Source organism: Parasteatoda tepidariorum, chromosome 4 (genome assembly GCF_982258835.1).
Source record: "Parasteatoda tepidariorum strain Cologne lab strain chromosome 4, Ptep-v5.0, whole genome shotgun sequence".
In the NCBI taxonomy this organism is placed as follows: Eukaryota; Metazoa; Arthropoda; class Arachnida; order Araneae; family Theridiidae; genus Parasteatoda; species Parasteatoda tepidariorum.
The window spans coordinates 53,872,960-53,896,149 of NC_141758.1; the positions used below are offsets into that span (position 1 = coordinate 53,872,960).

The following is a 23,190-nucleotide window of genomic DNA, read 5'->3' on the forward strand; positions in this document are numbered from 1 at the left end:
TTTTACTTGTTACCATGGTTACTAAATAAGCTACAGTTACAAGTTTACATTTGTTCTTGCTTTGTAATAGATACCAAATTAATATTCAGAATTAAGGGACTCCATCTAAATTTTTTTCAAAAATTTAATCGATTTTATTTCCTAAATTTAAAAAACCATACTTTAAAGTAAAAATAAGCAAAACAACAAACAAGCTGAGAAACTGCGACATCTCAACTCAACTCTTCTCTACTAAATTAAAAGGATGGATTATGTTCGTGTTGTTAATTTTATGAAAACAGAGATCACTATGAAACTGTTATTAATTTTAGCTATTATATACCCCGTGTTCTCTACGGATTTTTCATACGAAGCTAGGAAATTAGACAATAATATTATTGCTTCTAAATTACGCCCGAAAATGACTACTTCATCTCCAAGAGTGAAGTTATCAGATACCCCTGAATGTGCCGATGATATCCGGCACATATGTCCAGCTAGTATTTTAAACAACAATTTTGCAGTGTTAGATTGTTTACAAAATGATAAGGTACGCTATGATATAGCTAGTATAAAAACTACTATCTTGAAGTTAAGTTCTCTAACGTGTTCGTAAATGCAGGCATATTATGCTTTGAAGTGTCAATCGTTTGACAATGTAAACAATGAAAAATATGACAGTGTACTTAATTTGCACATTGTTTATTGCATATAACATTTTGTCTATAACCCTGTTGTCATTCAGTAATTTATGAGAGCTTTTTTATTGAATGAAGTTAATGTATTTTTATTAAATTGATTTTATTAATTTGATATTAATATTTTTGCGGCATACTTATATCATTTGTATGAGTAAATGTTAAACTTTATTTGAATTTAATAAGAGAGTGCAGTGAGTGAAAGTTGCCATTCTTTAAATCATAATGGGTTCTGAAGAAATATTTATTCATAATTTTAATTTATTGATAAATTTAAATTTTCTTCACGATGGCATTAAGAAAAAGTGAAAACCATGTAGATTAAATTCATTTTTTCTATTACCCTTCTCTAATTGCATAAGTTTGACTATGTCTACTGATGTCAGTTTAGATTTGTGTTCATAAAGTGTTAAAAGTTTAATTCATTATTTTAATTGGCAAATTTCAGTTTTCTTCACAATAGCATTTGGAAAAAGTGAAAACCATTTAGATCAAATTCATTATTATTATTACCTATCTCTAATTGCATAAGTTAGTATATGTCTACTGATGTCAGTTTAAATTTGTGTTCATAAGGTGTTGAAAGTTTCATAAGAAGCTCTTCATGTTCTATTATTTAATGAGTATGAAAATAAAATAATTAATTGTTAAAAAAATAAAATAGATTTCCTTAAAAATTTTTATAAGCAAAATTAAGTTTATTTTTTTTTTCATTTTATACGAAGGATTCTTATTGTTTTAAAACACTAAACATTTAATCTGTGCTTATAAACATTTAATATGAAAAAAATTGGTTTTGTATGTGATTGCATTGTTTTGTTTTTATAAAGCGAAGATTACTTGTCTCATTCCCAGTTGGGTAAATTTACTGCTTACACCGGGAAACCAACCATGTTAATAATGAATGATTAGACATTATTTATGAGATTAATTCTGATATTAGATTTAATTTTGTAAATTTATAATCAATGAGTTAAATTTCGCATTTATTTTTAGTCTATCATAGTTTTATTTTTTCATTGTTCATTAACTACTTGTGTTAAAATTGTGCTGACTTTTCCCCCAAAAACAAATAGATAACAAATGTAATTATTAAAAGTTATAATACAATATATTTTTGTAGTCTACTATTTATGTATTTTTAACAAGAATGTAAGTTTTTTTTTACTATTATGATTGTTTTATTTTTAGCGGAGAGAAGATGCAGATTTATCATCTCAATGTCATCATGTAAGTTTGTTTTTATTCTTTTTTATTTGTAATTTTCATACTTAAAAAAAGAAATTGTATTATGTAATAAACTCTTTGAGTATCAAAACCCATTTTAAAAAAAGATTAAGTTTCTTTGCCAAACATTTGTTCTTTAATATTTTATTCGAGATGTCCAAAAAGTATAGAAATTGTCAAATATCTCAGGAAATAGGCATAGGGAGAAATTCATGCATGAATCATTTTTAAATGATAAACTCATCCCTTGGTATACGGCTGATAACTTTTTAGATTTGAAGTCACAGTATTTTTTATTGCTAATTTGGATTATATCAGGAAAAAAATTTACCAATTTGACCTAAAGATTTAATTCCTGTAGGTTCTTAGATGTTTTAATTCTTCATGAAAAACTTCATAAGTGAATCATTTTTAAAAGATATGTGTTTAATAATGCCACTCATCCCTTGGGATAGGATTGACAACTTCAAAATTTAAAGTCTAAGCATTTTTCAGAAGAAAAAAAAATCCCAATTCAGCCTATAGATTTAATTACTATTGGTTTTCAGATATTATTATTGCAAAATGAAAATGCTGTATTGTTTTGATACTTGCATTAAAAATCATTGCCAAGCTTCGGCCACTTCGGCTAGTAACACTAAAAAAAGTAGTAAGAAAAAAAAAACAATTATCATAAGGCAGTGCTATTAAGTTTAAGTGCTCATATTTAAGGTTGCATTTAGAAATTCGCTGAATTTCTAGCATATTTTCAGTAAATATTCTTTTTAAATTTAAAAATTTAGTAATGTTTTATTTTTAGTAAGTATAGTTTATAATTAATTTCTCCTAGAGATAAGAGTATAGTAGTTAGTTACAAATAGCTGAAAAGTATTTAAATGTTTTAATGGAATTTTGTGTTTATACTTTATTGCAAAAAAAATTTTAAAGAATTTTTTTTTTTTTAAAATACGAAAACAGTGAATTAAATTAATTAAAAGTTCGTTTATGTATGAGTTTTAGTTTTACACCTTTTTTTTTGTATTTATATGTATATTTATTTGTCTTTTTTTTATAGCTGATTTGGACTTTTAAACGGAATCTAACTTTAGATACTAGATTTGTTACTACAGCGAAACATATGTGCAAGAAGTTTATCGAAAGTGTAAGAAATGTTTTTCTAAATTTTATTTTGAAGTATGTAATATTTCCAAATAATATTGTGTTAGATGTTTTTACTTTTGCTTCCCTTTTTTAAATATAATTCTACGAAGTAATTTATTTCTTTTCTATGATAAAGAGACAATTCTTTTGGAAAACCAATTAAGATTCTAGGGAAAATTAGAAATATTGAATTTTAATGACTCTAGTATAATAATATAAGCTTAATAGTTAAATTCTATGTTTACCAGAATGTCTAAATTTTAATTTTAGCAAAAGGAGTGTGTACCGTTGGAGAATGTCAAAGGTCATTTGTTATCTTGTCTAATGAATGCTGCTGAAAATGCTACAGAAGCAGAATGTCGAGCATTTTTAAAGAAGATGGAAGCAATTGTTTTTAGTGATTATCGTTTGATATACAAATTTACAGATGAGTGTCAGTCTGATATTGAAAAATTTCAGTGTGGTCGTCTTGAAATGGATTCTGAGGTAATTGAATCGGTATAATTTACTTACTATTTCATTTTTTTAAAATTGTTTTTTTATGTTTAATGTAGGGTTAATGTTATTTTGGAATTTAGTATATAATTTTAATTATTTTATTTTGCAATTCTCTTAATCGCAATTTGAATTTTCTTAATAATATGCATCAGACTCTTCCCCATATCCATAATATTCACCTTTTTTTAAATTTTGCAATTTTTTTTTAAAGTTGCAAATCATTTTTTAATGAGGATTTTGAAAAAGCTTAAAAGTTTAAATAATATGCATCAGTTTTTGAAAAGTTTAAATAATGCGCTTTTTAAAATACATAAACTAAGCAAATGAAATTTTAATCCATAGATTGATAAAGGATTGAGTATGATTTTGTCAAGGGAGATTAGTAGATAATCATTTATTTATTAAGTTTTGTAAAATAAAGTTATTTGTTTTATAATTAAATTGAGGTTTCTATGGTTAGTGTTTTTTCCAAGTTTTGTATATATGTATTAATATTTATATGCAATATTTAAATTTTATTTATTAACTTTGTCACTATCATTCCATGGTTCCAAGATAATTTAAACCATAGGTGTTGCAAGAGTCCAATTTTTGAGGGGATGAAATTAAAATGCACAGTCACAAAGCGCTCTAAATTTCATGCACAAGAAAAAAACTTCCAATGTCTGTTAAAGTAGCTTGTGTGCTAAAAGATTCATTATTTTTCTTTTTCTCGTTTTTTAACTTGAGGAGTTTGTTGCACAAAAGCCTTATTAAAGCCTATTATTTTCATTTTCCTAAATAGCTCTTATAAGGCTCTGAAATATGGACATTGTGTCAAGTTCATTTGAGTCCTATCTGGGGGAATTTGATTGGAAAATTTTATGTATTCTAGGAAGGGTAAAGAAAATGAATCTGAGATGAGACTACAATGCAGAAATTTGTAAATACTAATTAGGGGGTAATTCACAATCACTCTGTTTCTGGGGTAAATAATAATCACCTAAGTTTTATTTAAAAAAAATTATTTTTTTTAAAATTTGAGGCGTGGACAAGAATGCTTGTGCACTTTACTAAAGTATAACTACATTAACTTAATAATAATTTTTTGTTTAATCTAACAAAATAAGTGTCTTTTAAACGTCTTTCTGTATTTTCCATTTCTAAGATGGGTTTCAAAATGTGCACATTTCTGCAAAGATCCCCCTCCTTCTCTTAATAATAAATATTTTGAGTTACTTTCTTTTTCTTTGATATAAAAGTAGTGTAAGCTTTTGTTTAATTGTTTCACATCTACTGTAAACATCCTTGTTTAACATCCTCCTAATTGTTTCACATCCTCCTCTTCAGTTATTGATTATAGGAAACTATATCAAATGTTGCCCCCTACAGATGGGCTAATTATTGATCACTGGGGTAATTCCTGATCATTGTCATTTCTTTTTATAAATAGTATATAAAATAGCTTATAAATAGCTAATTGTCTTTTCTTAAATAGCAGTTCATATTTATTAAGTGGAACAACTGTAAAATATATTTTAACTGTCATCACAAAATTTGTTTTTAACTGTATGCAAGACTGTATTCTGATTTGCACCATTTCTGGTTTGTCTTACCTTGCTTCTATCTTAATTTTATGCATGTACTTCGTTAGAATAATTTTTACGTTTATAAATTAGCCTAGTATAAATATGGTGAAAATAGGTTTTTCATAAAAAAGATTTTTGCGTTTGATCAGGAATTACCCTAGGTTACCCTACTCAGACATTATAAAATTTATCAAAATCAATTTATTAAATCGGGCTGCGCATTTTCAGAATGGATGGTTTAAACCCTGTAAAAAGTGTTTTTGCAAAGCCACTGAGATATTAAAGAAGACATTTGATGGATGCATGCAGTTGATAAAGATTTTGAGATCTTAAAGTTTAAGAACTGGGGGACCATTCTCAGCTAGAGGGCTGTTTGGAAATCCCTTTAAAAGAGAGCCTTAGTCAGTCTTTGAGGAGGATTTGAATCAAATAATTTTTTGTCACGTGATATAACTAATCAATATCTATGTATATTTAATTCCATCTGTTTTACCTTCCCCTTTGATCTCAAGATAAAACGTTATAAATATTTGTGAATTCTTAAATTCATGCAACTTTTTTCCTTGCTAGGATCCTCATTCTCAAGGAGAGACAATAGAATGTTTATCTAAACAGTCAGATAAACTGTCACCTCTCTGTAAGCATGAAATTCTCCGCATAGCTGAACTCCAAGGAGATGACTTCCACTTAGATCGGCCGTTATTCTTTGCATGCCGGGATGATCGAGAAAGGTTCTGTGAAAAAGTGGAAGCTGGAGAAGGAAAAGTGTATCGATGTCTTATGAGACACAAAATGGAAAGAGATATGAGTCAAGAGGTAAAAATTTACACTTCTTTTTTAAATCTATAACTGCTTCAGTTATTTGTAAAAACTTGTATGTAGAAATTGTAACTTGCATAAATGTCTAATGTTTTGAAAAATCATTAAGAGAAAAACGGTTACGGATAGAAATGCAAAGATTGCTGTATTCTACTTAGAGAAACAATTTTTTATTTTTACCAAGTTTTAAAATTGGTAACAAAGTTCTACAAATGGCACTACTATCTGAACAAATAAAAAACAATGTTGCAATACAAAACGTGTGTGCAAATATTTTTGTAGGAATGTTTTAACCTGGAACAAAGAATAGTGCTTAATGCATTTTCCAGTTACTAATGTATCTCCTGGCAAGGTTTGTAAATTAATTTTGAAACGCAGTGTGAATAAAAATATTTCTAGTTTTCTTTGACAAAATACAGCTAAACCACATATTTCGTTCTTTGGGATATCTTAAGTTTTTTTAATTTTTAAATTTTTTTTTTACCAAAGTAAATTGGAGCACTTTGTATATATAACCCCAATCGGTAATAGACTGAAAAGTGTCAGCATTATTGATTATTAAAACTGTTTAATATAATATTTTTTACCTTAAGTTCTATGGTGGAGCCCTTTTCTATTTAGGGTGTCTTTGTTAGGCGAAGTTGAACTACATTTAAAAATTTTTTGTGTTTATTAAACTACTAAATCTAATATCCATTTAAGAAAGGAAATTGTGATATTTTGTCCGGAAAGTCAGAATCAAAAATAGAAATTTAGGATGCAGAGAGAATTGTGCTTCGAAAAAAATCTGGATTTCTGGATTTTTCGGTAAACGCGATCCAAAAGTTTCCGGAAATCCGAGGTCCAAAAGTTTCAAGAAATTATTGATCGCATTTATGTGTTTAAAAAAATTAATATGTTTTTTTTAGAAATATTAGAACTCTAATTTATACTTGGCATCTCTTTAATTTGTAAATATTTTTTCTAAATAATAAATGTGATTAGAGATAAAAGTAAACTTATGCATAATTATTAATTTAAATTATGCTGCATATAATTTATTTAGAATTTCATGTTATGAAAATATCAATGATTTAAATTTATAAAGACGTAAATTTTTTGCAATACGTAATTAATGATTTTATTGGAGAAACTTTCAGGATTTTTGAGTTGAGCTCACAATCACCCCTGAGGATGTGAAGTTATAAGTTATTGAATGTCAGTTTGGGTTGCTTAATTTTACTATAAAAGCTAGGTTCTTAGTAGAAAACATGCATAGAATTTCTTTTTCTATTGAAATTCGATAATAGCATGAATCATATGAAATAAAAAGACAAGATAATTTCTTAATGTATAACTTCAAGCGATCAGCTGAAGATAACTTAATGTTCACTATGCATATTGATAAATAATTAGTAATATAAGTAATTACTAATATTAACTGTAATAATTATTATAATTAGTAATTACTTTGATCAAGATTGGAAACCATGACTGAATGATTAAACATGGATTGTTATGAATTAATTTCTATTTTTAGTTTGAAGTTTTGTTATTCATTATTTAAAATAATTGAACTTGATTATCCAGTGGGAATTTATAAAGTGATAATGGTATCGTTTACGTTAAAACTGATTTTTTTCAAATGTTCTGTCTTAGTTATTTAGTCTAATTATTATATTCTTTATCTTTTGTATAACTCTTTGATTTTTCTTTCAGTGTCGAGAAAAACTGTTTCAAAGAGAAAAACTTGTAGTTCATGACTATAAAATCAGCAGAGGTCTTGCTAAAGCTTGCCGGGAAAATATAAAAATCTATCATTGTAGAGATGACACATCTGATCGGCGAGAAATTCGATTGGCACAAATTTTGTTGTGCTTAGAAAATGCATTGCATAAAGGTAAGTTTTAATATTTTTGAATGAAAGAAATAATAATCATTATATTTTAAAGATTAACTAGTTTACTCGTGCCATTTTTACACTTCATATATTTTTGTTACTATTTCTAAATGTACTGTGTAAGTAATGAATAAATATTAACTTAAAGATTGTAATATGAATGTTAATATTCGTGATATGAATATTAAAAACATAAATAAGCTTTAAAAGAAATGTATTATACATAACTGACTTTTCTCTGGATTCTCACTATTTGGCAAACTCTTAAAAAACTCAAAGTTGCCAGACAAAGTTTATTTCTTTTGATGCTAAAAATTATGAAAAGCTGCAGAATAACGATTATTATAATTGAATGTAAATTATTTTTGAAAATAAACAAATTTTCTATTTAGCTCATAATCTTCTTACAATTCATTAATTGCTTCAATCATTAGTGCAAATGAATTCTTAAGAGGATGTGCAATATCATAGAAGAAGCTTTTCATGAGGAATTCTGTTCCACCGCTGTTGGTATTTTAAAATTTAAAGTTAGGAAAAAAGGGAATTCAGATAAATATAGTAGTTTAGGTAAAGCCATAAAGTTTCAAATCTGAAAATTTTTTGAAGGGATATTTTCAAAATATAAATGAATGATTTATTTATCATGAATGCAAATGAATTATTTACCATGGTATAATCCTTCCATAATTTGTTTAATTTTGATAATTTTTAAGTTTTTTTTTTCAGCATTTGAAATTTTATGGTAACACCAAATCTGCTTTTTCATACTTAAAATTTTTAATTACCTGTGTTCAGGGATGTGATTCTTCCGCGGATCCGCTGATTTCCGCTTTTTTCAGATTTTTCTATATCTTCTGCTCTTTTTTCATAAATTTCCACGCGAAAATTTTTTTATGCAGTAAATGATATTTTGTTGAAAATTTTTTCTTCCGCAGAGCGAAAGTATTGAAGCCCCCAATAAACCTTTCTTCATATGTCAATCTGCTGGCTGGGGTAAAAGTGGTTGACCTTGGTAAAACAATACCGTCATCTACTACACTACTCTCTTATCTTTTCAGGGATGAAAGAGTTTTTAAAATTTCCGACCATGTTCCAAACACTTTTGGGGAGTCGAACGAACGATATAGTCGGACTTGTGACGAACTTCCCCCCTGCAGTAGCCTCCTGAAAAAATGATCTTCAGAAGAAAATGGGTAGAATTTCGGCATGTACGCCGTAGCCTTGACAACCGCGACTTCCGCTATAGATTGGAAAAAAGAAAATAAGTACTAAGCAGTTTCGTTTCGGCCGCTGATATTTGATTTCTTTTTATTGGCTGATTTACAGAATTTTAAATATTAGGAACTGGGCCAGAATCTGCTAAAATTGCGATTCTTATTTAGATGATTTTTATGTAAATCATCGATTTTCGTATTTAACTGATTTAAAAGTTACTTGTTGAGATTCGTTTTTACACGATTTAAAAATCATTACTCGCAATTCCCATTCACACAATTTAAAAATTCAATATCGCGATTTGTATTTAAGCGTTTTTAAAACCCAATATCACGATTTGTATTTAAACGTTTTTAAAACCCAACATCGCAATTCATATTCCCACTAGTTTAAAATCCAATGTCGCGATTCGTATTCATATATATTTTTAAATTTCAATATTGCGATTCATTATCACGCGGTTGTAATATCAAACATCGATTTTCGTATTTATACGCGGTTTAAACATTACTTGTTGCGATAAGTACTCACGGACTCTAAAAATTACGCACCGTGATTCTTATTTACGCAATTTAAAAATTCAATACCGCGATTTGCATTTTCGTGCTTTTAAAATTCAATATCGTGATTCTTCTTCACGTGATTTTAAAATTCAATATCGTGATTCTTATTCACGCTATTTTAAAATCAAACATTGTGGTTCTTATTCACGCGATTTTAAAATCCAACATCGCGATTCTTATTCAAGCGATTTTAAAATCCAACATCGCGATTCTTACTCACCCTATTTTAAAATCCAACATCGCGATTCTTATTCACCCTATTTTAAAATCCAACATCGCGATTTTAAAATCCGATATCGCCTTATTCACGCGATTTTAAAATCCGGCATCGCGATTCTTTTTCATGCGATTTTAAAATCCGGCATCGCGATTCTTTTTCACGTGATTTTAAAATCAAGCATTGCGATTCTTATTCACGCGATTTTGAAATTCAACATCGCGATTCTTAATCTAAGGCCTTTAAAAATTGTGTGAGAAATGAACTTTCTTGTCCTATCAACACTGATGATCAAAAGTCTGCAAAGCGCAATCTACAGATCAGTCATGTTAATAAAAGACCATCGAAAAAACAAAGAACTCATGAGAAAGTCCATAAAGGTCCTTTGACCATTAAAGAAATGTTTTTTAAAATGATGTGATTAGGACTGGGCTATAAATCGATATATCGCGACATATCGATTTAACGCCTATATCGGCAAACCGATACAGCAACTTTCATTCCAAGCGATACATCAGAAATGTGATTTAAGCCGTCGAGTGAAGAAGACGATATAACGATATAGCGATACACGCAAGGACTTTCTCTTACGTTCCGATGCCAACTCGCGCTGTGGAAGACGATATTGTTTCGTTATGTTGAGACGGCCTTGACTGATGAGCGGTAGAATCAGAATCACTTTTGAGACCTTATATCGTTATATCACATGTTCGTTTTCGCACCTTCGCGATTTGAAATCGTTTCTTGTAGATTATTTTCAATGGGATTAACTTCGTGATCGCCGTCGTAACCTTGTTCTGAACGCAATCTATTATTGAAAAGAATTTATAAAGAAAAGTTTCTTCATTAATTAGGTAAGTTTTTTATTTATTTTCTGACAAAACTTTTTTTATATTTTTAAATGTGAAAATTATCGGAAATCTAATTTAAGGCACCCATAAAGAATTAAATTACAAAGTAAATAAATTTGTTAGGTTATTTTTTTACTTTTTTTAAATTTATTAAAAACTTTTCGGATAAAACTTCTAATTATTTAATGGGCTTCTATTACTGATTTTAAATTTATAAATCTTGCGTTGTTTTTATTTTTAGAAATAAAGTTAAAACAAAACTTATTTTTTGGACATAAGTCAATAAACTTTATTTGTTCAAAAGAATTTGAAAAGTTTGCGAATTTTATTCATTTCTTTTTTTTTTTTTTTATCAATTACTACTTCGTTTTATTAGAGAGTAAAATCATTATTTTTTTTTAATTTTCGTTTTATATTATTAGTTAATTAGCTAAATATATTACCGAATATCACAATTCTTTTGTTTTTATTTTTAAGAATTTAATTAAGAAACTTTGCCTTATTTTGTTTTTCGTTTATAATTCGGTCATTATTTAATTTAATTTAATTATTTATATGAAATAATAATAAAAATAGTGTTTAAGAAGCATTTTTTTTCTAAAATTTATTTAGCTCTTTGTTTTAAGCATACAAAAAAATTTTTAACGAACTTATTTTTTAAATTTTGTTCCTATGCTGTTAGGTAAATATATTGATAAATTTCACTTTTATTTATTTTTTTATTTTTAAACTAAGAAATCTTTTGTTATTTGCGTGATCATCTTTAGAAAATATAACAAAACTTGTGTTTACTTCTTCATTAAGAATTTGAACATTACGATCGAACTTAATAATTCTGTAATTATTTACGCATAATAGTACAAGCAAATATTGATTTGTTAAAAAAAAGTTTCTTTTTTTAAAAAAAAAAAAAATTATTTTTAACACTTTGTTTTAAGTGTATAATGAATTTCTTAACAAACTTTTTTTTTAATTTTTTAAATTTTCTTTCAATAATTTCAGCTAGATATCTTTATAAAATTCCCTTTTTACTTTTAAACTGAGAAATCTTTCAGAGAACGAAAATTTTAAGAAATTATTACAAATCTTATGTTTACTTTTTAGTTTAAAATTCGAACATTTTTAATTTTAAACTTCGGCTTTTAGTCAATCTAACTTTTATTTTAATTAAAATATATTTTGAAATTTTGAAATCAGCTTTTGTTTAATAACAATTTTTTTTTTCATTAAGGGTGTTTTAGGGGTGAACTTAAATTAAGACTGCTTATACCTTATAAACGATAAAGAAGTGCAAATATTTCATTCTGTATCTACACACATTTTTTCAATAAATATTTTAAGTAAGATTTGTACATCTTAGTCAATTTATTTAATATCTTTCTTTAGCAAAACATATATATTTTCAAATTTATAAATTGATTTAAATCAATATGCGTACGAAGTCTTGATAGAAATCTGACTTTCTGTGCCTTAAAGTAAATGAAATTCAAAAATACTATATCGCGATACATCGCTATATCGTGATGCAAAACTGACGATATATCACGATATATAATTTCTAATATCGCCCAGTCCTAGATGTGATACATAAAATCGTGCTTATGCATAATTACTCAAAGCTATCTAAATTATTAAAAATTTTTTTTTTTAATCAAGATTGTATTTAAGAGCATAATTACCATTTATTTATATTTATTTGAATAGATAATAATGTAATCATTATCATATTGGCTATTGAATTCATATAATTTTTTCTTTTGCACGCTTAATGCTACAGTTATAAACTTCCTCTTTTTTGTGTTTTTGTCAATCACATCCCTGTATGTTGATGAAACAGAATTGGCATTATGAGGTTTCTTCCTGGGCATAGCCTCCTCCAAACTTCATCCTCTTAAACTTCACATCTTGCTTTTCCTTCAAGCTTTTCACGTCAGAATGGTCATAATAAATGTGAAAGTTCATAAAAAAACTTCATGAGGCCGTAAAAACTTTATGCCTATCAATAATTTTAAAATAGCAATTGGGAATATCAACCCATATTTTTAAGTAATTTTTTCCATTTATTTTCATGAAAACTTATTTACAGGATATCCTGTTGCTGGTGAATGCCAGGCAGAAATGCTGGAACATCGTCAAACATTATTGGAAAACTATCAGCTAACACCAGAACTTGCTGCTGCCTGCGAAAAAGATGTCCATACATTTTGTGGTAGAAGACTTGAACTTGGTGGTAAAACTCTTCACTGCCTAATGGAGCATGCAAAACCTTCCAGAATCGATAGTGGTCGTATTAGTGACTCTTGTCGTCGAGAGGTAAAAACTTTATTTTTAGCTTAACTGCCCGTTTGGTGGTTGATAAAAGATAAGATTTGAAAAACCCAATTTTTTAATTCTCTTATTTTAAAAGATACTTTCTATTTATAACTTGCTTATTTCACATCTAACTTATTTTCAGTTTTTTTTGGGGTGTGGTAGTTTTAGCAGCAAGCTAACAAGAACTTTTTTTATCCACTCTCATATAATTAACTTTTTTGTATTCACTGTGAACATTTTTTAACTTTTGTTTAAGGTTTGAATTATTTGTTTTGTCTATAGGATTAAGTTTTCTTTTATGTACAGTTATTGGTACTCACTTACCTAAAATATAAATATTTGAATATTGAAACACTTTTTACTTCTGACTTGAAAAATTTTGGAAAATGTAAACTATTTTAACAAGCATTTAATAAAAAATTAAGTATAAATTTTAGTCTGTAAGTATAATTTAATAAAAAAAAAAAGGTTTTTTTCTTTGCTGTTACCACTATAAAGAAAAAACTTTCCTTTTCAACGTTTGAGTTAATTTTATCCACAAGACAGAACCAGATAAATCTGGAGCTGCTTGTTTTTCCTTGCAATTGAAAGAATGCCTTCTAACTTTCTTTTGCATGTTGTCTATAATTTTTGGTATATTTGATGTGTTATAACATTCACATCCCTAATCGGGACAATTTTAATATATTGTATTGCAAAAACATTTAAAGCGATTGATTTTATTTCTAACTTGTGCTCCTTTCTTCGCATTTTCTCTTCTCCTATCTCTATTTTTTTCTCTCTTACTTTTGTTTTATCTTTGATTTGCTTCATGTTCTTCCTTCCCTGATTTAGTTGAAATTCCTTCCTTTAATTCTGTACTACTACTATAGGTCATTTTTATATATTTAAATTTCAGGTATTTCTTCATTATTTTAATAAGTATTTGGCGCACAATGTTTTTGGATTTCTATTTTCGGCTTAGTTGTTTTTTTTTTTTACCAAATTCATCTCGGATAATATTAATGTTGAAACTGCTCATATTTTTTCTTTGAATATAAAGCTTGAGTATATTAAATATTTTTGTTATTTTGTGTCTGTTTAGCTGGAATCATTATTAAAGCAAAGTGATGTGGGAGAAGATTGGAGAGTAGATCCGGTTTTACAAGAGGCCTGTCAACCAGTTGTAGATGCTGTATGTTCTCATGAAAAACCAGGAGAAGGAAGGTATTAAATTAAAAAAAAAGTCTGTCACATTTATTTTAAGAAAAAAACCCTATAACTTTTAACTTTTTACAGCATATTAATTAAGCCCAGAGTTGCAAAAGAGAGATTTTTAAGTTTATGAAATTTATAGAAAGAAACTAAGCGGCACTTTACCAAAGGGTTCTTTGAGGCACTTTTAGTATTGTGTTATGTACGTAATGTGTTATGTACATATTGTGTTATGTATTTAGTTTTTGATTTTTGGAAAACGTTATGTGTGTGTGTGGAAAATTTTGCTGTTTTGTTTTAAGTTTTTTTATTTTGTTAAAAATAAAAAAACATCAGATATTTTAATATTGAATCTAAATCTATCTGGCTATGGTAGATGTTTTAAGAATTTTTTATTTCATGCAACTAATATATATAATTTTTTTTTGAAATTTTAAGTTTTTGTTAATTATAGGTTAAAATTGTTATGTAAATCTAATTTAATGATGAAGTACTAAAATTAAGGTACTTTAAGGTGTGGACTTGTGGTCGGAACTTAAATGTTAGGGTTAAAAAAAATTGAAATTAAAAAAGTATACAGAATTATATTAAGAAACATAGTATTTTGGTATTTATTTTATGTTTGTATAGAAAATTAAATTTAGTCATTTTTTAAAATTTTTATATAAATATTTATAATTAAATAGAAAATTTTTCAATAATATCAAAGAATATTAGTTAAGAATTGGAAAACTGTTTAAACGTAATAAATTTATATAAACTAAATATACTAAAAATAATTTATTATTATTTAATTAGCAAATTATTTGTTAAGTAATTTATTCTGTGGTATATATAATTAGAGATTTAGAAGTTTTTAATTAAGTGCAAATATTATTGTTTATTTGGTACATTATTTTCATTTGTCTTATTTATAAAATATATGGAATAGATAAATAAGCAAATAAATGTTGCTCCTGAAAAGTTTTTCTGATTAAATGTTTTATATTTTTTTAATGTATATTTGAAAACAGGCTATTTTTAAAGGTATCTAGACTTTCTCTTTTATAGCAATGCTAAATTATTAATTTTTTTTAGGGTTATGTCTTGCTTAATGAAGCATTTTGACTCAACACACATGAGCTTAGAGTGCAAAGAGAAATTACTTCAGATTCAATATTTTGTATCCAGGGATTTTAAGTAAGTATCAGCTGTATATGTTCCTAAAAATATTGAAATGTTATGTGTCTAATAAAGTTGTTGCATTTTCATAAGCTGAAATATTGGAATGATAATAAAAATAATTGTATTGTCAATTTTCCATTTTGAAGATTTTATTAGAGTTTTCACACCAGTTTCTTTTTAAAAATGCTTGATTAAATTTAAAAATTATAGATTTTCTTTGAAAAGCTTTATTATTTTAATGTAAATATTGATTTTAAGAACATTTTGTAAACATTTGAATTATTCCCTAAAGAATTTTTGGTATTTATTAAATATTTACACTCTATTTTGTTATATTCCTGGAGTTAAGAGAATAAAATAATGCATGTTTTCATTTTTTTACAAAGGCTTGAAATTTTGTTAATTTTTATACCATTAAAATTTATTAATTTTGAAAAATTCAATCCCATTCTCTTCAATTTTTAGTTAAAATCAGTTTCGCAATGTATGGAAAATTAGGATGCTTTTTACAAAATGTAATATCCATAGAAAACTGCCTAAAGCTTGGCTGAAGAAATTAATGTTCTATGCTTGCTGTAGTTCATAACATGTTTTTTTTCTTCCTTCTATTATTAAGGGAGTACATTTATGTTCTTGAAAAGGGAATAAAAAGTTGTCATTTAATCAGCTAGACTTTTTAATAAGACAAATCAATTTTATTATAAGATGTACAAGAGGCAGAAATAATTGTATTAAGTTGTAATAAAAATTTTATTAATGATGTGGGTACTTATATGCAATCGTAGGTTATTTTTATAAAATAGAGAACTTTAATAAACAAAAATTCAACTTCATTTTCTTTTTTTTCACAATACTTTCTTGATTTAAGTTATAGTATAAATGAATGTAATGCATTTTAATGCAATTCTTTTCGTTATTTCAGGCTAGATCCTATTTTATATAAACGCTGTCGAGCAGATGCTGAAAAGCATTGCCATGCAAAAAAGAACTGGCATGATAAACCATCCAGAATGGATCCAGAAAGAGGTCCAATGGTACTGCCGTGTCTCTATCGTTATGCTTATCATCCAGATAAAAATGTTCAGGTTAGCTCTTTACATTTGCTTCAATCTTGCTTAGAACTTTTAGATTTTTGTTTTTAAATCGTTCAACTCTTGTGTTTCCAGCTTTGATATTTTTCTCTTTATAATTTGCTCTTAAATTTAAGTGAATATATTATTTGAAAATATTTCATTATATGTTAAAAAAGTGAAAAAAATTTAAGCACTTTAAAAGAAAAAAATGCTAAGTAGTAAGTCTTAAGGAGACTTTAGTGGTTAATGAAGTCAGAACATAGATGACTAAAAAAATCCCTGAAAAAATGCCCTTAAAAATAGCAAAATACAGCTTATTCCCTTAATATTTCCCTTATTCCTATAAATAAGAATTCCTATAAATAAGAATTTCACTTTAAAACATAATTTCTTTTTTAAATTTATAACATGTAAAGTATTAAAATATGTTTTCAATAAAACTTCAAATGTTATTGGCTAAAGTAACAAAATACTGAAGATGGGAAATGTTTACTGATATTTACAATTTTTTTTAAATATTTATATATAAAAGAGTTGTATTATGAAAAGCGAATTTTCATATAAATTACCAAATGCTGCAAAAACTTAAGATTGTATTGGTCAAGGTCTCCCTTAACCCTCCTGGCGTCAAGCCCGTTATATTACGGGCTTGATTTCCATGCTGAAAGCGGCTTGCCCGTGTTTTCATGGGTTCACGATCTGCCTCTAGAGCGGCGAACCCGTCTTTTTCTCCTCTAGAATATTTCCTTCCCCCTCAACCTCCTACTGCTCACAAATTGAGAGGCGTATAAGCTGTCATCGTAAATCACTCACTGTGCTATAGTATTTCTGTTTGAATAGATGTGAATATTTTGCATTCTTTTTGATTTTTGAACCCCCACTCAAACTAAAAGTAATAAACAGGTTATTTTTTTTTTGTTCAACTTATTCAATAGATTGAATTTTTTTCAATATTTATTGCTTAATTTATTATACTAAATCTTTAAATGTTTTAAATCGTTTTGTATTTTTAAATTTCAAATAATTTTCGAAAATTAATTTAATTTCAGTGTAAATTGCAGCAAATTATTTCTTCTCTAAATAATAATGTAATATTTAATGAACTAATTTATGAATTTTTAATATTACCAATTTTCTATAATATTTAACTAATTTAGTTAAATTAATTAATTGTTTTAAAAAAAAAGATTTTTTTTGCTTACAAAATATATTTTAAAACAATTCCTGCAATTGAAGTTAACTCTAAAAACATTCTCTCCTCTTCATGTAATGTTCTGGACTTTCTCGGCGTTTGTCTAAAATCCCATCACCTATGACACTAGTTTTATTTGTACTTTAGTTTAATGATATTGAAACATTTTCATGGATAGAGAGGAAATCGAAATTCTTTTCATTTGTAAATACGTTTTATTAAATTAGTAAAATTACAAGCTGTTAAAACTCGAAATAACTAAGTGAGTTTTAATATACCAAATATTTTTTTTCCATCCACACAAATAATCAAATGAATTGTAAATTTTTTTGTCACTCACATTACGATATACATTTTAAAGAAAATGATTTATAGCTTGTTTTAGTAAAAACAAATAAGTTTAATAATAAATTTAAATTTTCTTAATAAATTATATTAAAAAAAATTACAAGCTGTTAAAACTCCAAATAACTAAGTGAGTTTTAATATACCAAACATTTTTTTCCATCCTTGCAAATAATCAAATAAATTGTAAATTTTTTATGTCACTCACATTACGATATACATTTTAAACAATCCGGAATTTGAAAGTTGTTGATAACGAGGGTGAATACAGTGTTGATTAAAAATAAAATCTTGGTAACAAATACCAACTGCACCGAAATGACCTTACTTTCCACTCCCCCTAATATTCCATTAATTTAACACAATCAAATTAAGTATTACAGTACTGTCATTCGTACTAGAATATTCATCTATTGACGGTCTAAATACTAAAGTAAATGATACTTCTAGTTACGTGATGATCTTGTTAAGTTATTGAAATCGTTTTTAGAAGTTTCATTTGAAATAAGCAATAAACAAGCCTTATTGTGATGTAAATATAATCTAGACTCCGCTTATAAGTGTTCGGATGAAGTGAGTTTCGCCTATCGCTTTCTTTTCTATTTATGATCAAAAATACTATGAAAGATGATCTAAAAGAAATGGACGTACTGTAATAAGCAGTACGTGTTGCATTAAGTTAGAGAAATGTGAAATGCAGAGAAGATTTGTCACTGTATTTTCTGCGATTCTTTTCGAGAAATTCTCGACTGCAAGAAAATAATAAAACTTAAAATAAGAGCTTCAATAAATTCAGAATGAATAATAATAATATTTGGGAATAAATATGAAAGACATGATGTTTTTTTTTCATTCTTAGGAATTGTATATCTTTGAATTCATAAATGACTGTGTAATTTATTTTATAAGGCATAATGCAACCTCTTATATGTTTTTTTTTAAGTGATAACAAGTTCTTGCGCCCTACCATAATCTCAAGTATATCCATAACCCACAAGCTCCTTAAATACTTTGCTAATTACTATAAATAAAATATTCTTAAAGTGTTACTGTTATAAATAGTAAATATAGTGGACAGGGAGGCAAGTTGTATTACACGAAATATTTCTTAGCACATATAATTTGAAACCATAGAGTAATACGTATAATACTTTTTTCTTTAAAAAATTTAATTTTTAAAAAAAAAAAATTTTATTGCAACTTTTTATTAGTTGATATGTTACAAAAGTAGTGCAATAAGTTTTTATTTTTTTGCAAATTTGAAGCTAAAGATCCCGAAAACTTTATTCCTAAATTTGATCTGCTTAAATGTATTAGTAATAATTTAAAAATAAAAAGGAAAATTAGATGAAAGATAAAATTATACTGATAACCTCGTTAGAAATACAAAATATAGCAACTTCATTAAAATTCATTTATATATAGCTTACTTTATTCAATTAAATAGTATTTATAAAATACAAACGAAGTTATGCAAGAAAATATTTATTTAAATGAGAAAATGTTAAGCAGGTTAATGTTAATTAAAATATCAGTTGTATTATGTTTTAAACATGTGTAAAAATTACAAATTCTCAATTGTATGATATGCTTCAAAAGTTCATAGGTTCAGGTCAGGTAGTTTCAGTTCTTCCTCCGCCACCCCCCTAGAAAAGAAATCCTACCCTTATCTATTCTGAATAGAAGGAGTGACTAGTTCGATGACGTTCGACTTAAAAACCTGAATTTGCAATCCCATAGCTCATTTCCTATTATACGTCAGTCATTTCCTATCTCTTGACTTTGAAGAGGGATGAAAGAATGGAATTCGGGGGAAAGCAATATTTATATTTTAATAGATTTTTATACTTATACACATAAGTTTTTTTTAATTTTTTTTCCAGCTAAGTTAGGTTCTATAAAGAAAAAAAAAGCAAACATATCCTACTTATAGAAATTAAATATAGACTAATGAATATAAGAATATAAAGTAATGAATATATAAACTAACGAATAAAAATATAAAATCCCATATTCATTCTATTTACCATTTCCAATCTTGAAAATATCTTCCTTTTTTTTGTGTAATTCTTTTCTATGTCATTTAATTGCCATACAAAAGGTGTGCACCTTGAATAATGCATAATCGTAGTACTCTTTTATGACAAAGTATTTTTATGTCATGTTTACAGGTTGTAATTATTGTCAGTTTGTTTCACAGAAAAAGAAAAGCAGAGCAACGATTTTTTTCCGATTTTGCATGCACTATATTCTATTCTATAGGCGGAAAAAATTAGTGTAGTCAGCTAGAAGTATAGTTATTTACCTTTGAGTCGGAGACAATATTTCTAAATGGTGTCTCAGAAACATATTTGGAATAACTGATTCTATAGGTCATCATGGTGCAAAGAGTTAATTTTTTTCATGAAAAAAATCTACTTGATATTAATTATACTAAATCAATACAACCAAAAATTTTTAAAAATATGTTTATTTTTGTATATTTAAATTCTGTTACGTACTTTTTTTACAATATATATTATTGTTTGATTTATATTGTAAAAATCATTCACACGAAATTAAAGCAATAGACAAAATAGCAAAGAATCAATGTATTAATTCTTGAAATCAAGGATGGCGCCAGACTCTGCCCGACAAGGGGTCAAGTCTCCCCCGACTGGGGGGGCTCAAACAAATTCAAAATATTTAAATTAAAACAAATTTTATACTTTACATTTTTTTCAAGTGTGTTTCTAAGAATCTAAAATCAGTAATATTGATACCCATAATGTGCAGATTCCTTTTAATGTAAATTTAAATCTAATTTTTTTTTCTGTTATCGATATATTTTGTACTGTATAGTGCAATTTACCATACATTGTAATCGTAAAAATTACTTCTGTAATGAAGAATAGTTGTAGCAGTAACCGCTATTTCAAAAAATTTCGACACTTCTTACTCTCATAAAGCAAAAATTATTCGATAATAAAAATCAGAAATTTCATGCACATTTAAAGAATATTTTAATATAAAATATTATTTTTATATGCATCGATTGACTTTTGACTCATTTAAATGTTTTGCAAATAAAGTTTTAAGTACATTTTTTGCATCCACGTATTCTATCTAAAGATATCATGCCCCGTTTCGAACGAACTTCGAAATGGTTATGCCCATAAAATTGCAAAATTTTTATTTTTTTTTAATTGTTACACTGTATAATTTTACGGACAAAAAAAGGGCTATTTTAATCAGGGGACTCGATGCTAATATATATTGTAAATAAATACAAAGATACTTCTAAAATTTCTACTTGCGATTCCCTTTTCTTCTCAAAGATGCTTTTAAAGTGAACATCTATGTCCGGCAAAAGGCTAATTTCTATATTTGAGAAAAAGAGTAAGTCCATCGGCTGAAAATATAAGATTCAAACAATATAGCTTAAATTTGTAATTATTTTTAAATTTACAAATTTTAAATTTGCATCCGAGAAACGAATATTAACTAACTTACATTTTTTAAAAAGAATTGCAAGACATGGCTGCTGTTTGTCTGCCTATGTTTTCGTTTCTCTGCAAAGCTGAAAGCACACTTTCTACCAAGATTTCTGTTTCGCCCTGCAAAAGCGTTTTACATATTGGCATATGCCTGCAACGAATAACCTTTCACACAGTTAATTGATTATAGTTTACCACATGTCAACGCGAAACATTCCTTCCTCTACGATTTAAATTTGTTTTTGCTTTCATAGTTACGAATTTTAAGTCACAAGAAATGGACACTAAAAATTAAGAAGTTAGGGGACCAAATTTCGAAAAAAAAAATTATTTTTATTTTTCAGGACTTATTTGACCGATTTTGCTTTTTGATTGAATCGAAAAAATTTTCATACAATTGTTAAAATTCGTTTTTCCAAAGGTAATGCCATGCAAAAAATATAGTTTTAAATAGTTATAAAATATTTAATATATTTATAATACGCGTTGAAAAATTCTGAATCCCGATTTTTGAAATTCCCGTGCAGTAAATGGCGACTGATGCACGTTAAATCTATCGAGTCGCAAAGTCCCCCATGTTCCCATAACAAATAAACAACACTGGGGGTACTTATCCAGGAGTTTCCTGGTCTTCTGGATTGGTTCAAAATTACAAGGCTACGGAGTCGAAATTGGGTCGGTTGTTCAACGACGGATAAAATAAAATAGCAAGATCTACAAACCTGAAACTATAGACAAACTTGTATGTTTATCCAGATCAGAATGCGTTTTTCTGTTCATTTTCGTAAATTAAAATATGGTATTGATTCTTTGTACGTGAAAATATGATTAAATCAAAAGTTAATCAAGGTGTTCCCTTTTTCCATTTCATGCACTGTACATAAAATAAGTCAATGAGAATCTGTTAGGTTGATTAATATATATTTTAGGATATTGAATATGAACAGTTTAATTGTTTTTCTGAATCAATCAACAATCTTTTTACTACTAAGAAAATGATAAAAAAGATAATAAATTAAAAATATTTTGTTACTATTTTTTTTCCGACTGCATATTTACTGCGTTGATTAAAATATAAACCTTGAATCCGAATAAGTAAATGATTTTCCTCAATTAATAGTATTTTTTTAAAAAAAAGATTAAATTTTTTTTTATTTTGTTCTTATACTTTCATTTTGCTTGAAAATTTCAAAAAGAAATTATGTGATCACATAAACCATTGATAAACACATTACATAAAAAAGAATTCGCAAAGAAGAGGACCTGTGTATCCCCTTCTCAGTTCTCCAGAAGAAAGAATAGCAGTTTGAAAGATAAGTTTCCAAGAAAATGAAGATGTGTCTGTGGGAAAGGATTTCTATGGGACTTCGAAAAGTCTTCAATTTCACCTATGTCTAATCGCATCAGTCTCTAGTTTGACAATGTACAGGTAAAGTTATGGGTAGTGCAGTGAAACTATAATTGCATAGAATTTACAATATATTTTACTAATTTTTGTTACTAATTCTTCAGAATAAATAGATAAAAAGTCAACTACAAAATTTTTTATTAGGCATTTGTAAAAGAATTTTTGACATAATTTAGAAAAAAATGTGACCAGACTATTTTCCGGACGAGACTTTAAAATTTTCCCGATGTGAGGGGGGGGGGCATGCCCGACAGGGGTACAATTCCCTCTCCCCTGATCCCGCCCTTGCTTGAAAAAATATTCTTGCAATGATTCTTGTACTGATATTTATTCCTTGCATACGAAGATTAGATTAGATTTTGATTTGTTTT

General features: G+C 27.1%; 1 protein-coding gene across 1 annotated transcript in view; it reads left to right on the forward strand.

The window, feature by feature from the left end:
* The first annotated feature begins 209 nt into the window (after positions 1-209).
* Glg1 (Golgi apparatus protein 1) overlaps positions 210-23,190 on the forward strand; it is a 49,543-nt gene continuing 26,562 nt past the window's right edge. The window contains exons 1-10 of the mRNA XM_016068011.4: positions 210-529; positions 1,869-1,907; positions 2,959-3,045; positions 3,315-3,530; positions 5,681-5,926; positions 7,628-7,808; positions 12,741-12,967; positions 14,052-14,173; positions 15,239-15,340; positions 16,248-16,410. Of these exons, the coding sequence (XP_015923497.1) occupies positions 245-529; positions 1,869-1,907; positions 2,959-3,045; positions 3,315-3,530; positions 5,681-5,926; positions 7,628-7,808; positions 12,741-12,967; positions 14,052-14,173; positions 15,239-15,340; positions 16,248-16,410 (1,668 nt within the window). The 5' untranslated portion in view covers positions 210-244. The remainder of the gene's footprint in view (positions 530-1,868; positions 1,908-2,958; positions 3,046-3,314; positions 3,531-5,680; positions 5,927-7,627; positions 7,809-12,740; positions 12,968-14,051; positions 14,174-15,238; positions 15,341-16,247; positions 16,411-23,190) is intronic.